Source organism: Caretta caretta, chromosome 5 (assembly GCF_965140235.1).
Source record: "Caretta caretta isolate rCarCar2 chromosome 5, rCarCar1.hap1, whole genome shotgun sequence".
Lineage (NCBI taxonomy): Eukaryota > Metazoa > Chordata > Testudines > Cheloniidae > Caretta > Caretta caretta.
This window is the reverse complement of record NC_134210.1, coordinates 126,465,848-126,481,662: the sequence shown is the minus strand read 5'-3', so window position 1 is coordinate 126,481,662 and position 15,815 is coordinate 126,465,848. Positions and strand designations below refer to the sequence as shown.

The 15,815-nt window shown below is 39.8% G+C and overlaps 1 protein-coding gene across 4 annotated transcripts in view; it reads left to right on the top strand.

Annotated features, from left to right (window-relative positions):
• The window catches only part of ZCCHC7 (zinc finger CCHC-type containing 7), a 158,401-nt gene extending 142,995 nt beyond the window's left edge, over nt 1–15,406 (top strand). For all 4 annotated transcript variants that reach the window (XM_048850143.2, XM_048850142.2, XM_048850144.2 and 1 more), the window contains 3 exons: nt 99–194; nt 12,821–12,938; nt 13,823–15,406. In XM_048850143.2, the coding sequence (XP_048706100.1) occupies nt 99–194; nt 12,821–12,938; nt 13,823–14,283 (675 nt within the window). In that variant the 3' untranslated portion in view covers nt 14,284–15,406. The remainder of the gene's footprint in view (nt 1–98; nt 195–12,820; nt 12,939–13,822) is intronic.
• Nucleotides 15,407–15,815: the final 409 nt, after the last annotated feature.

The window sequence follows — 15,815 nt, the reverse complement described above, 5'->3', positions numbered from 1 at the left end:
CAGCTGGAATGCTGTTGATTTAGACAGCTTTTTGTTTAGATTATTTTAAACATTTGGAATTCACCAGACCTAATTCTCACCTGTTTTCCGTATTGCAGACCAGACCAGGATCAATCAAGAAGTCCAGTTCGTATTCTGAGCATTCTGCATTGGTGTACTGTTACAACTGCTCCCAGAAAGGACATTATGGATATGTAAGTCTCAGTAGTCTCTGGCTAAATGTTAAATGTATCCATCTTATACATATGCTTATCTTCACTGTGGTGTGTGGTTGGAGGAATGAGCTGAAAGACTCACGCTAACACTGTAGAAAGAACAGTGCTAATTAAATATGGGTGATCTTGCAGCATTGTTAAAAATAATTGGATGCCACTGTAAAATGATCTGGAACAGATAAAAAAAGAAGAAATACCTTAGGCTAATTTTTAAAAACATGTTAAGTTCTCCTGTGGGTGTGGCATGGAATATTGCTGAAATGTTCAGTGTCTCCACTTTAGTCAGCCAGACTATTTCAAATTGACAGGATTTGGTACTCCCAATTGTTCTGACATTGGGATAGGTATATATTAAAGTACCATAGAAGAAGTCCCAAAGCCATGTCTTGAAGCAGTGCCATCTGATTAGAAATTCCCCCTCCCCAGCCAACTTTCCAGGCCATTTAACAACCAGTTTTCATACAGAAAAAATTGATGGTTTCTAACCTGTAACTTAATGTCTCTTCTTGAGTTTCATATAATTTCTTCATTAGGGAACAATTTTCCAGGATGATGAGCACCCTAAACGTATGTTGGCTTCAATGGGAATTGAGGGCATTTAACACCTTACAGGATCAGTTCCTTGATATATATTTTGACTGTCAGTATCCTTACACAACAGGTGCAGCTCTGCACCTGTAGCCACACAAAACAGGTGTTGTCTTATTAACTTTGCTGTGAAATATGTCCGAGGGAAATTTTACAATGAGAAACAATATTGATAGAAAATCTGCATTCCAAGTGTCTTGAAAGCTTTAGGTTCATCCTTTTCTAAATCCTATGGATAGTATTAACCCAAACATCCTTTCTTCCCTCCTAACTGTCTTACATGTCCACTTAGCCACAGTAGTTGTGTTTTACAGCATCACAAACAGAGCAGGGTGTGTTGTTTTCAAGGAGTTTCAAGCCTCATATGGAATGGTATGGGGACATAAGGCAGTTAAAAGTCAATCAGGTTAGCTAGGGCTACCCCCCAGCAGACTTAAATGTTAAATGAAGAACTTTAAAATTGGTGCACAACTTTACTTGGAGCCAATGTAAAGATTTCTAGATTGGAGGGCTATATTGTGACAAACATGTACCTATTAAGAAATCTGCTACACTCTGGATAAGGTGTGTCCTTGGGGGCGGGGGGACCCTACAAAATAGGCAACTGCAATAATCCAATATAGATAAAATAGAAGCATTAGTCATCAGCCCTATTTCATTCATATTGAGCAGCAATCACAATCTTGGCAATAGTTCTCAGATGGTACAAAGCAGTCTGCCTAACAATAGTTCTAAGGTGCAAGTCATCAGTTTTAAGATGTATTGATAAATCTGCTGATAGTATGACACACCAACACTTATTCCTGTAGTTTGTTCTGTCATTGCTCAATCTAGGATTTCAGACTGTAATTATCAGAACCTTCGACAAAGGAAATGTTGAAATTATTGGTCACATTTGTTATCTATAAACAGAATAAAGTCCAAACCAGTAATATATATATACTTGGTGCTTTAAAAGAGTTTATTTCACAAAGTTGAAAATAATTATGAGCCAAAACATTTGGGAGAAAAAATTTAAACAGAAAAAGTGAATGATAATTGGGAAGTGTTAAAATGTTCTTGAGGCCCAAAAAGTCACGATCAAGAGAGAAGACCACAGTGGATAAAAAAATTAACCTGGCTTAGAGGGGAAGTGAAAAAATAAAATACTGTAAACAAGGAAGTGGAAGTTGGTAGTAATGAATGTGTAAATCAAAAAATTACAAATTGTAGAAAATTGATAAGGGAAGCAAAAGGGGACAAACAAAATTATGGCCAGTGGAGTTCAGGACGAAGAGAAGAAGCTTTTTAAGACTATTAGGAACAAAATGAATACTAACAATGGTATTGGTCCATTATTAGATGGATGGGGTAGAATGGTCAATAATAAAGCATAAAAGATGGAAGTGTTCGAATCATATTAATAATATACTGTGACGAAGTTCCTCCTCTACCTTGGTGGGTCTTGCGTTTATTGGCAGATTTGCTCACCTCGGAGATTCATGGCAGCCCTCAGTTTTTGCCGTTTTCATGACCCACAGTCCAGGTCAATTGCTCCTGTGTCTGACCAGGAGTTGGGAGGTTTGGGGGGAACCCGAGCCCACCCTCTACTCCAGGTTCCAGCCCAGGGCCCTATGGAATGCAGCTGTCTAGAGTGCCTCCTGGAGCAGCTGTGCAACAGCTACAACTCCCTGGGCTACTTCCCCATGGCCTCTTCCCAACACCTTCTTTATCCTCACCCTAGGACCTTCCTCCTGGTGTCTGATAATGCTTGTACTCCTCAGTCCTCCAACAGTACATGTTCTCACTCTCAGCTCCGAGTGCCTCTTGCTCCCAGCTCCTCACGCACACCACAAACTGAATCATAGAATATCAGGGTTGGAAGGGACCTCAGGAGGTCATCTAGTCCAACCCCCTGCTCAAAAGCCTGACCTTAAAAACTTCTGAGGAAAGAGATTCTACCACCTCCCTAGGTAATGCATTCCAGTGTTTCACCACCCTCCTAGTGAAGAAGTTTTTCCTAATATCCAACCTAAACCTCCCCCACTGCAACTTGAGACCATTACTCCTTGTTCTGTCCTCTTCTACCACTGAGAATAGTCTAGAACCATCCTCTTCGGAACCACCTCTCAGGTAGTTGAAAGCAGCTATCAAATCCCCCCTCATTCTTCTCTTCCGCAGACTAAACAATCCCAGTTCCCTCAGCCTCTCCTCGTAAGTCACGTGTTCCAGATCCCTAATCATTTTTGTTGCCCTTCGCTGGACTCTCTCCAATTTTTCCGCATCCTTCTTGTGGTGTGGGGCCCAAAACTGGACAGAGTACTCCAGATGAGGCCTCACCAATGTCGAATAGAGGGGAATGATGTCCCTCGATCTGCTGGCTATGCCCCTACTTATACATCCCAAAATGCCATTGGCCTTCTTGGCAACAAGTGCACACTGTTGACTCACACTGTTGAAGTGAGGTCCTTTTTAAACTCAGGCGCCCTGTTTAGCCAGCCTTAATTGATTCTAGCAGCTTCTTGATTGGCTGCAGGTGTTCTAACCAGCCTGTCTGTCTTAATTGTTTCCAGAAAGTTCCTGATTATTCTGGAACCTTCCCTGTTGCCTTACCCAAGGAAAAGGGACCTACTCAACCTGGGGCTAATATATCTGCCATCTGTCACTCTCCTGTGGCCATCTGGCCTGACCCTGTCACAATATTCATATCAGATAATGATGATGAATTAATTTCCTTTCCAACAGCAATTAAGAATGGTGTTAAACTGCAGCTACTAAAGCTAGACATTTTTAACTTAGCAGAACTGGGTGACTTGCAACCAAGAGTATTAAAAGAGGTGGCCAATGAGCTATCTCAGCCATTAATGTTGATTTTCAATAAATCTTGGAACACTGTGGAAGTTCCAGAGGACTAAAGGATAGCTAACATTTTAAAAAGAGAAAGCAGGGTGATCCAGGTAATTGTAGACCTACCTGCCTAACATTGATTCCAGGCAAAATAATGGATACAGGACTTGATTAATAAAGAATTAAAGAAGGGTAATATAATTAATGCCAATCAGCATGGTTTTATGAAAAATAGATCTTGTCAAATAAACTGGATACCTTTTTTTGATGAGATTACAAGTTTGGCTGATAAAGGTAATAGTGTTGATGCAATAGACTTCTGTAAGGTGTTTGATTTGGCATCACACAACATTTTGAGTAAGAAATTAGAATGGTACATAATTAAAATGGCAGTCTTTAAATTGTCAAAGATATAACAAGATCCAATGGCTGGAAGTTGAAGCTAGACAAATTCAGATTAGAATTAAGGCACAAATTTTCAACAGTGAGAGTAATTATCCATTGGAACAATTTACCAAGGCCTGTGCTGGATTTTCCATCACTGGAAACTTTTAAATCAGGATTGGATGTTTTTTGTAAACAAAATGTTCTAGTCCAAACAGAAATTAATTCAGGAAATTCCTACGGCCTTTGTTAGGCAGGAGTTGAGATGAGACTATCTCAGTGGTCCCCGCAGACTTTAGAATCTATGAATCTATTACCTTTGTTTAAAGTTTGATAGAACAACCCCAACACCAGAACAGTTTTCCATCCCGCAAACAGAGCTAACCACACCTGGCAGGAGTAAACTCCCATGGGATACAGCCCTGTAAGCTAGCAAAACCCAAAGGAAAGGACTTAGTTCACTCAAAATAGAGTTGAAACAAGGTGGGGATCCGAGAAGGAATCTTCAGTCGTGACTTGTTCTAGGACCTGGACACATGTAGACAACCCACAGCCAACTGCAGCAAAGTATATGGGAGACTAGCAACCATTTAGCAGGGTCTGAGCCAGGAGGATGCAATCTGTGTTTTTTACCCACTGGTCTTGACCCCATTGTGGATGACACATTTACCCCCAATCACATTTCCCTGTGAAAGATTGCTGCAAAAATGAGTTCTGTGGCAACTGTGAGTGTGTGGAGTCCCCATGCACAGTGTTCCACACATTTTGCCCCCAACGCAGCAGAAGGGTATTGTGTTTGTAGCATTTGAGCCTTGTGCATCGACAGAGCAGTTAAGAATTCAGTCCTTTGTAATTAAAGAGTGTATCATTCACACTTTGGCTTAAGTTGCTCTATTTTAAAAATTCCAGCTCAAAAGTGGCTGAAAGTACGGATAGTGGCCGCGGGAACATCTTGGTAGTGTTGCACCTAGACATGTGTAGTCAGTAGATAGAGTTCAAATCTACAAATCCCACAAACAAAGAGAGCTGTTCATAAAGCAAGTGCAAAAACCATTGCCCCTCTCAACTCAGGGTTCTAAGAGATGGACATCTCTGCCTGGATTTAAAAAGTGTGTCTTTAGAACAGAAAAAGACTGCAGGAATTCCCAAATAAATGGATCTGCATGGTCTTCCTCAGTTTGCTGTTTCCAAACCTCAAGAAATAAATGACACACAGCAGAGTTCTTCTTTCCTTTAAAGCTGAAGTGTACCAAGGTATAAGGAGAGAGAAGGCTCAGATTATGGTTTTGTAAAGAACTGTCTCAAACAACGTTTTTCACAATAGTCCATCATATGTTAAGCTACCTCTTACTCCTGTTGATGAAATCTGAAATACTCAGTACTTGCTAGAAATTTAGGGATTCACTGGACTTTCACCATTCCCAAAAACTGAAGCAACAGCAAAAACTTAGTTAATTGCTAGCATTAACAGGACCATTTCCATCCATAAGATCATCATACGCCAACTCACTTCCTCCATTGTTTTTAGATGTGGAAATACTTGGACATATATTTAATACAGCATTGATGCCTTGAGGTCATAATTGCCGTAGACTTAAGTTACCATATTATCTGTTTACTCAGAATACATTTTTTAAAACTGTCGCTTCCGTTAAAGGGTCAGTATTGATGGCAAATCTGTTCTTTTCACTGGACTTCCAAGAATGTTCCATTTCATTACAATCTATACATCCAAGCCATCCACTGGAACAGCCATAACGAGGACTAATTTTTTAGGGTCTCACCATTAAGTGTAACAACTTCCCACATTAATCAGTGGCAACCCATTGCATTATTCAGACTTTGCAGCAAGTTTTGCATGTAACAAAACTAAGGAACTGGGTAGTGTCTGCAGATGTGCCTTGCATTCACATCCAAATGCGTCAATCAAATGGAAAATGCCTCTGCTGGGTTAGTAGCAGGCTGTGCTTTCAGTCCTTTGTGGGTTACCTCTAGTGCTGAAAAATGTCCCAAGGGTATTTAATGGCACAAAGTGTATAACAGTAGTGGCAGTATATTTGAGAGAGAGGGGTGTGGGAGAGTGCATGTTGTACACTATTGAGATGATTATTCAATACAGTGAAGTTAAAAGAGGAAGCAGAAGTGCTGGTTTTGAACGCATGTGCATTTCATCCACTAGGGCTTTACTGTCAACATATTAACAACATGAAAAATAACGAAAGGGCCATCTGTCTGTGGCACAAGCCCTAGACTTTGTGCAGCATCTCAGAACAGACCTGAGGGAGTGTGTTTCACAGCCATCAAAGAAGATAACTGTGTCTTTGCATTACTTGTCTAAAACAGTATCACCGCTGCTTTTGAGTAAATATTTGGCAATTTTTTGGCTTAATGTTTTCTTTCACTTACTCAGTATAGAGTGCCAAACCTAAACGCCTCTTCCTAGGCTTCTCCCATCTTAAACCTTGGCCAAGTGTGTAATATTAATCTTTGAAGCCTTTTTATGTACTAAAGATGCAGTTATGCTTCTCTATCCCTTTGTACCTTAGTGGGGCAACTGGTATTGGGGCATGTAAGAGTTGGGATTATGCAAAGGGCAGAATCCTGTGTTTTATGGAGACTCCAACTGTCTCTCTCCACCACTTAGTTTTATATTGAATTATTGCATTTGGATGACTGACTCATGCCACTCATATTTAAAAAATGTTTTTTTCCTACCTGTGTCTTAACATTTCATCATATAGGCATTGTATCAAACAGACCTCATAGGAAGAGGAGGAGCATTAATTGCTTATCATGGTAGGGAGTCCTTTATCCCCTTTCCTCAGGGTCTGCCTTGCACTTTTCAATACGCAGAAGCATCTAAGTCATGAAAGCACCATCTGGGAGGCAAGAATAGGAAAAAGTTTGGGATTTGTAATTATCAGTAGTTAGACACAGATTACAAATTGCAACAATATATATTGCATGCCAAAAAAGGGCGTAGATTGATTCTGAGACCTACAAATTTCTGTTGAAGAACAGCCATATTGGAGTGCTTATCCAGCGGCTCTGTGGTTGTGGCCAGACATGCCTCCCCCCGTCTCAAAAAAGAAAACTGTTTTAGAATTCTGTAGAAAAATTCATAAGTAGTTCTGATCTGTTTGTAGGCATTTCACCTGTCTTTGCTGTCTGTCCCATCACACTCCCTTCAAGTGGCCTATTTTATTCTGTGATTCTATTGGGATGATTTAATTGGGGATCGGTCCTGCTTTGAGCAGGGGGTTGGACTAGATGACCTCCTGAGGTCCCTTCCAACCCTGATATTCTATGATTCAGCTGAAAAAATACTTGAGTGTCCTCCTCTGGATCTTTCCCAGCAGTAACCAGTTCATTAGCCATTCTACAGCCTCCTGCCCCGCATTTATTCTGATAATATGTGTTTTGAGGAGTTTGGCAGTAAGGTTACATTCTTGACATGTCAGGTACTGATTACTGCTGGAAGCAGCTTGCTAAATGTATTGTGCCAATAATCAATGCCTAAACTGGAATGGAAGTCTTGTGGTCCAATATGCATCTCTTTCCTGAATATTCGTATTATGTAATAGAATCCTAGAACCACAGGGTTAGACGGGACCGCAGGGGACATCTAGTCTAACCCCCTGGCAAGATACAGGATTTTTTGTGTCTAAACTATCCAAGAGAGATGGCTACCCAGCTTCCGTTTGAAAACCTTCCGTGAAGGAGCAGCCACAGTCTCCCTAGGCATCTGTTCCATTGTCCTACTGTTCATACAGTTCGGAAGTTTTTCCTGAGACTTAATCTAAACCTATTATTCTGTAGTTTGAACCCACTGCCTCTTGTCCTGCCCTCGGTGGCAAGAGAGAACAACTTTTCTCCATCTTTTTTTATGGCAGCCTTTCAAGTGTATGAAAACCGCTATCACGTCCCCCCTTAATCTCCTCTTTTCCAAACTAAACATACCCAGTTCCTTCAGCCTTTGCTCATCTGGCCGCATTCCATCCTTTGATCATCTTTGACACTTGCCTCTGGATCCTTTCCAGTTTCTCTGCAGCCTTTCTATATGTTGGTGACTAAAACTGGGGACACTACTCCAGATAAAGCCTAACCAGCACTGAGTAGGGTGGTTCTATCACCCCCTGTGACTTGCATGCTATGCCTGTTAATGCAACCTGATATTGCATTTACTTTGTTTGCAACAGCATCTCACTGCTGGCTCAAGTTGAGACTCTGATCCACCACAACGTCCAGATCCTTCTGAGCAGCTCTGCTGCCAAGCCAGTTTTCCCCCAGCCTGTATTTGTGCTTTTGATTTTTCTTCCCTAAATGTAGCACCTGACACTTGTCGTTGCTGAATTTCATTTTGTTATTGATAGGTCTGTTCTTCAATTTATCAAGACCCCTTTGAATTTACTCTATCCTCCAAAGTGTTGGCAGCCCCCACCACCGGCTTTGTGTCATCTGCACATTTGATCAGTATGCTCTATATTCCTACATCTATGTCATTAATAAAGCAGGGCTGTCACACGCTTATAAAAATTAATCGCGATTAATCACATTGTTATACAAAAATGGAATACCATCTGTTTAAGTATTTTTGGATGTTTTCTACATTTTCAAATATATTGATTTCAATTACAACATGGAATACAAAGTATAGTGCTCACTTTATATTTATTTTTTATTACAAATATTTGCACTGTAAAAAACAGTATCTTTCAGTTTACCTGATACAAGTACTGTAGTGCAATCTCTTTATCATGAAAGTGTAAATTACAGATGTGGAATTATGTACAAAAAATAACTGCATTGAAAAATAAAACAATGTAAAGCTTTAGAGCCTACAAGTCCACTCACTCCTACTTCAGCCAATCACTCAGACAAACAAACTTGGTTACAATTTGCAGGAGATAATACTGCCCACTTCTTGTTTACAGTGTCACCTGAAAGTGAGAACAGGCATTTGCATGGCAAGATATTTACGTGCCAGATACGCTAAAGATTCCTATGTCCGTTCATGCTTCAACCACCATTCCAGAGGACATGCCTCCAAGCTGTTGATGGGTTCTGCTCTGTAACTATCCAAAGCAGTGCAGACTGACATATGTTCATTTTCATCATCTGAGTCAGATGCCACCAGCAGAAGGTTCATTTTCTTTTTTGGTGGTTTGGGTTCTATAGTTTCCACATCAGAGTGTAGCTCTTTTAAGACTTCTGAAAGCATGCTCCACACCTCGTCCCTCTCAGATTTTGGATGGCACTTCAACTTTGGATGACACCTTGGGTCGAGTTGCTGTAGTTATTTTTAGAAATCTCACATTGGTACCTTCTTTGTGTTTTGTCAAATCTGCTGTGAAAGTGTTCTAAAACAAACGTGCTGGGTCATCATCCGAGACTGCTATAACATGAAATATATGGCAGAATGCGGGTAAAACGGAGCCGAAGACATACAGTTCTCCCCCCAAGGAGTTCAGTCACAAATTTAATTAACACATTATTTTTTAATGAGCATCATCAGCATGGAAGCATGTCCTTTGGAATGGTGGCTGAAGCATGAAGAGGCATACGAATGTTTACCATATCTGGCACGTAAATACCTTGCAACGCCAGCTACAAAAGTGCCATGCAAATGCCTGTTCTCACTTTCAGATGACATTGTAAGTAAGAAGCAGGCAGCAATATCTCCTGTCAATGTAAACAAACTTGTCTTAGCGATTGGCTGAACAAGAAGTAGGACTGAGTGGACTTGTAGGCTCTAAAATTTTACATTGTTTTGTTTTTGAGAGCAATTAGGTAACAAAAAAAAATCTACATTTGTAAGTTGCACTTTCATGATAGATATTGCACTACAGTACCTGTATGAGGCGAACTGAAAAATACAATTTCTTTTATCATATTTACTGTGCAAATATTTATAATAAAAAATAATATAAAGTGAGCACTGTACCCTTTGTATTCTGTGTTGTAACTGAAATCAATATATTTGAAAATGTAGAAAAAATCCGAAAATATTTAATAAATTTCAGTTGGTATTCTATTGTTTAATAGTGCAATTAATCGCGGTTAATTTTTTTGAGTTAATCACATGAGTTAACTGCAATTCATTGACAGCCCTATAATAAAGATGTTAAATAATACTGGACCCAGAACAGAGCTCTGTGGAACCCCACTTGAGACCTCCTTCCAATCTGACATCATTTCATTAATAATTACTTGTTCGCAGTCGTTTAACCAATTATGTATTCACTTAATGGTAGTTCTGCTGAGCCTGTATTTCTCCATCTTACTCATCAGAATATCTGTGTCAAAAGCCTTGCTGAAGTTCAAGTATATTATGTCCACCGCATTCCCCCATCCACCAAACCAGTTACCCTGTCAAAGAAGGAAATCAAGCTGATTTGGGAGGATTTCTTCTTGGTAAATGCATGCAGTAATAGCACTATGCTTAAAATAACTCCCTGCTTTACCTCTTGCTTTGAGACTATTGCAACCACATACAGCAATATGTCTTAGTGTTTGTCTACACTTGAAATGCTACAATAGTGCTGTGGCGCTTCAATGTAGACACTACGTACCCTGATGGGAATGATTCTCCTGTCGATGTAGGTAATCTACCTCCCTGAGAGGCGGGGTGGCTGGGCCGACGAAAGAACTCTTCCATCAGCCTAGCACTGTCTACACCAGGGAATAGGTCATTTTAGCTACACTGCTCAGGGGTGTGGATTTTTCACATCCCTGAGTGACATAGCTGGGTTGACTTAACTTCTTACTATACACCAGGCATCAGTAAGTTAATCTAATCTTCATTCTCACTGACACACGCTTTTCTTTCCAAACTGCCTTCCATTTACATGAGCACTGAATACACCATGGCTAAGCTTCCCTAGTTACCATTTTAAATGTCCTTCGAGATAGAGTCCACATAACTGAAATCATTTTACCTGAGATCACATAACCCTAAAGTCTGAGGGCTTTTTTTGTTGGTCACTCTGTTCACCAGCTCCTGCCTGTTAGTCAGTTTTCATGCTTGTACATAGTGTCACGGTTAGCAAACTTTCAGGGAACATACCACAAAGATAATGTTGTCCTGGGGGTGGGGGTGAGGGGGAAGGATATCGGAGATGTCAGTGTTGATATGTCATATCTGCACAGAGTGCTTTCTAGACTTTTGCTGCATATTTGACAGTATTAATGTTTTGAGTTGTTCAGCAGAAAAAGAAAAAAAGTCAAAGACGAAACATTTTGGCATATTTTCCCAGCTAGCCGTGCAGAGGGCCAGCACAAGTCTTGAGTGGGATTTAAGTTGGGTATGGGGGCAAATTTCACCTTAACAGATAGTTAATAACATTGAAAGCTTAAGCTATAGACTGCAGACCGGAGTCTTAAAGACCGGAGAAAAAGACCCTGATTCAAGACCAACACAACTTGCAAAGTATCTATAGAAAGGAATAAAGAAAGGAGGGTTGGAAGGTGAGATCACTTAGATGGCAGAATAAGGGTGGTTTGAGTTCCTTATCTGTAAATTTGCATATTTTCAAGTGTTTGGGGTTCTTGGACATTTGATCTTTTAGCTTTCCTGATTTTTAATGTGTTTTTTTGTTTGTATGTGGGTTTTTTCCTAACTGCAATGTGCTTATAAGGATTTTTACTCTTAAGTTACTGAAGTGTTCTCTGAACCTTAGCTTTACTTCAGCCAAGTTCTTTGTCTGAATAGGAACCAGAGTAGTTAGAAATTTAAAAAAATGCATTCAGTTGCCAAGTCCACTGCTGCCAGTTTGGGATATAGTTTAATCTTGGCTCAAAGACCAAGGAAATCCTAGCTGAAGACATTTCTAGTGTGTTGTAGATCTAAAGTATATAGGAGGAAGTGTGAGGACACATAGGAAGAGGGGATTGTAGAGTTAGCAGTACCAAAGTCTTGAAAGAAAGCTGCTCAGCATCTGGTGGGGACATCAGAAAAGTGAAAGCCACTGAAGATTTCATGAGAACAAGAAGACAGATTTAACTAGATTTGGGCGTGTTCAGAGAGGAAAAGAATCACACCTCCAAGAAATTTACAAGCAAAAAAAGCAGCAGTTAGTATCACCTAGCACCCTGAAGTTGAGCCAGATTGGCTGTCAAGACTGCAATAACGCTTAATTCGTACGATTCATATTTGCCAATCTGTGTGACGGAGAAATAAGCCCCACTATAAGTGAGATTCTGAGTACAACTAAACCAATCAGTTCCTATGACTCAAGATTCTAGACTTTCCCTTCTCATCTCTTCTTCATGCCAAGTCTGATGTCTCCTTGCCAACGAAGTCTCCTGCAGAATGTGTTTTGATTCGGTATCTTTCAGAAAGTTAATTCTGATTGGGTTTTTTTGTACAGCACCTGCTTACAGTGTGCCTGGCTCTAGCCCTTCACTTCTATGTGTACTACATTTGCTACATAGCTTTGTAAATCAAAATAAGAGCAGGTTTGTAATAACTGATGGGAGACATGGGATTCCATCTGTCACACCCCTAGCTATCAAAGGATAGTAACAAAGAAGTTAAATAAACATTTAAATAAATGTTGCTGCATATGCACAATTGTGATACAAATATAAGCAGGACTATTGGAAACTAATACAATTATCAGGATTTAAAGAACTGAAGGCCAGATTCCCCAGCTGGTGTAAATCAACATTGATCCATAGACTTCAGATATGGGATAAACCTGATTTATACCCTTTGAGGTTCTGGTTTATTTCCTTAACTCTGAAATCAATAATCCAAAGCTTAACAAGATGTCACAGCATGTAGTAACCTAAAATGTGATTTGCAGGAGTGCTCAGAGAAGCGGATGTACAATGGGGCATTCCCTTCTTCCCCATTCGTCTACTACTATGATGATGAGTATGACATCAAGAGGAGAGCTCAGAGGGCAAAGAGAAAGGTTGAAGGTATGGTATATTTTGTGAAATACTTCTTACTGACCATCACGTTTTTAAGTGGTCTTTAATCAGGGTACATTGGTATATTTACTGCTTTTTGTTAGGCATTTTGTAATCTTGGCTTTCTTCATGTTGTGTAAGATGATGATGGGGATTATCTCAATCAACAAGCAGGGCAAGGCTAATGAGTTTAGTAACCTCAGTCTGTTCCTGAAATTCATTGTTCTAAAAGGACACCTGGAAGTACTTTAACCCCCAAAATCTCACTGGCCTTAAAATGGTTATAAACTGATGGGGAGTGTTCTCTGAATTGTAAATTATGTTTTTAAAAATCTGTTACAAAAAAAAACAACCAATGTATATGAATGGCCACTTTCTACAATGAGTCCACTTGTGGTGGAAGATACTACTCAACATGAGTAAAATTGGCAGGGTCTGGTCCTTACTCTGTCCAAATCTCTGAAGACCCATCTGTAGAACAGGTATGTCTACTTCGCAGCCAGATCAGCAGTTTTTGGACTGCAGAATCTTGACTATAGAAATGTCAGAGGTAAAATGACACTGTTTGATTTTCCAATCCCAGATTGAATATATTGGTCTTCCAAAGATAATTGTTTTTTAAACTGAGCAAATTTCATATGAAGTCACAGAGAGAAAATGATTATGGAAACCCACAATATCACTTTTTTGGCTACAACTGCGCTTTAAAATGACATGACGATAAACTTCTGGCTTACCCAGTGTTTGCCAAAATATCTGAGTTTTATCCAGGTCCTCAGATTTTTACATACCAGGTCCATTGCTAACCCCAAACTGCAAACAGAGCTGTGGTTTTCAAGCGTTGTGGTTCTGGCCTCTTAGTGACTATTAAAAGAAACTGTTCTATTTTACAGAACTTCAAGAAGCCGGCCTCTTGCCAGTGCAGTTCAAGAGACTGAGGAAGGAGGAAGAACATAGGGGACAGTGTCATAAGAAAAAGAAAAACCTTTGGAAAGAGCATGTAAAGAGTCCTAAAGAAGAAAAGTGCCACAAAAAGGCCAGTAAGAAGTCCTGGGCAGAGGAACGCAAAGAGAAGAAACACAAGAAAGATGTCCAAAGGAATAACAACCAGGAGGAGGACTTTCCTAGGGGGTGTAGAATACACTCCCCTAAGGGCAGCAAAAAGCATCACAGCTCTGCCTTCTGTCCACATAGCAGGAAAACAAAAAATGGCCAGGAGCTGTTGGATGCAGCTAAAAAGAAGAGGAAAAAGAGAAGGCAAAGAAACAAGAAAGACAGTAGTTCCACCATTGATGAGAGCTTATTTCTTATAAAACAGAGGAAAAAGAAATCAAAACAGGAATCCAGCTGCTAATCTGTCAACAGAAAGCTATGGTGGGAGGGGGGTGTAACTCACCACCGTTTTGCCATGGTATTTTTCTGACCCTGTGCTAAGATGTAGAATTTGAATCCACCTTTGTATACAGGCATGGATGTGTAAAACCAATACGACAAAGAAAACTGAGCTTGTGACTCTCAGCTTCTTAAAGAGAGTATTTGCAAATGGGTAGGAAGTGGTTAATGTACGCAAGTAAAATCATACTGTATTTTTTGGCAGTCCCTCTTTTTCTGTAAGTTGATGAAAGGTTGGGAACTTTTTCTTTTTGTTTGGATGAATGAGGGAAAAGGTCCATAGTGGGGAGGTTTGGCCTTCTTTCCTTTGAGCGATTCCTTTTAAGAATGCTACACCTGTCAAAGTACTGTAGTTAAGCAAACGTGATTCCCTTGCAGCCTGACTTTAAAGAGAGGCTTTCACACTGGGGAGACTTGGAGAAGGGGCAGGGAAGGGGAAAGTAAACAGCAATACAAAAAACAATCTTTTTGGAGAAGCATTTTCTTACTTCTCACCCAGCTGGAGTCTGCAGTGAAATTGTTGTATTGTACTTATGACATGACAGTCTTCTGCCCTGGAAACTCATGTGATGTCACAAATTCATCATAATCACAGCATTGCAAGTTTAAGTATCAGAAGCAGATGAACTACGAGGAAGCAAATCCTTGATTGAATAACAAATCTTTTTGCTGACTGGTAAGCAAGAGAAGTTCATTTAAAAAATGTTACAAGCAGTTGGGTTGACATCTGGAATTAAATATGCCATTGTTTTCCACAGTGTGGAAGTCCTGCTTTTTAAAAGATAAAATTATGTAACCAAGCTGTAGAATGCAAGCAATTTACCTGCTTCCAGAAATATAATGCCTAAGTTTAATGACTTAATGGGGTTTTTTTTGTTTGTTTGTTTTTTTAAGAAATGAAGTATTTTTTGTACTCAAAGAATTAAAAACTTTGTAAGGATAAATACTTTATCAAAGGAACCAACCAAATAAAGTTTTATGTGGGGATACATGAAACAATACGTTGGTTATACATTTTCTTTTGAGGTAGAAAACAATGCCTAGTTTTTGTTAACAAGATTAAATTATGTCAGTTCCAACCAAAAGGCTCTCGGCTATGGAATAATATAGATACCCTCCTCTAAGCCCCTTTTCTAGCCTGAGCAAAACAGTAGCTAACAATAATGGCTTCATAGAGTTGGTACATACTCCTTGAGAGAGTTCTACTAGTTTTGAAACCTGTTGGATTTTGAAACTGAACAGGATGTGTATTAACCTATGTAGGCAAGCCCTTAGTTACATGGGGAGAATTGCCTGCATAGCTATACCAGTATAATTATGCCAGTAAAATTCTACATGTGGACACTGTTATCCCAGGATAATTATGCCGGTAATTTTCCATGTGTAGACAAAGCCCTAATTCATCGGCTTTTAGGTTGAAGGGATCACCTGGGTGAATGTAAGGATTTCAGTAGCCATATTCTTACATATCCGAGATTATTTGGAGCAAAAATA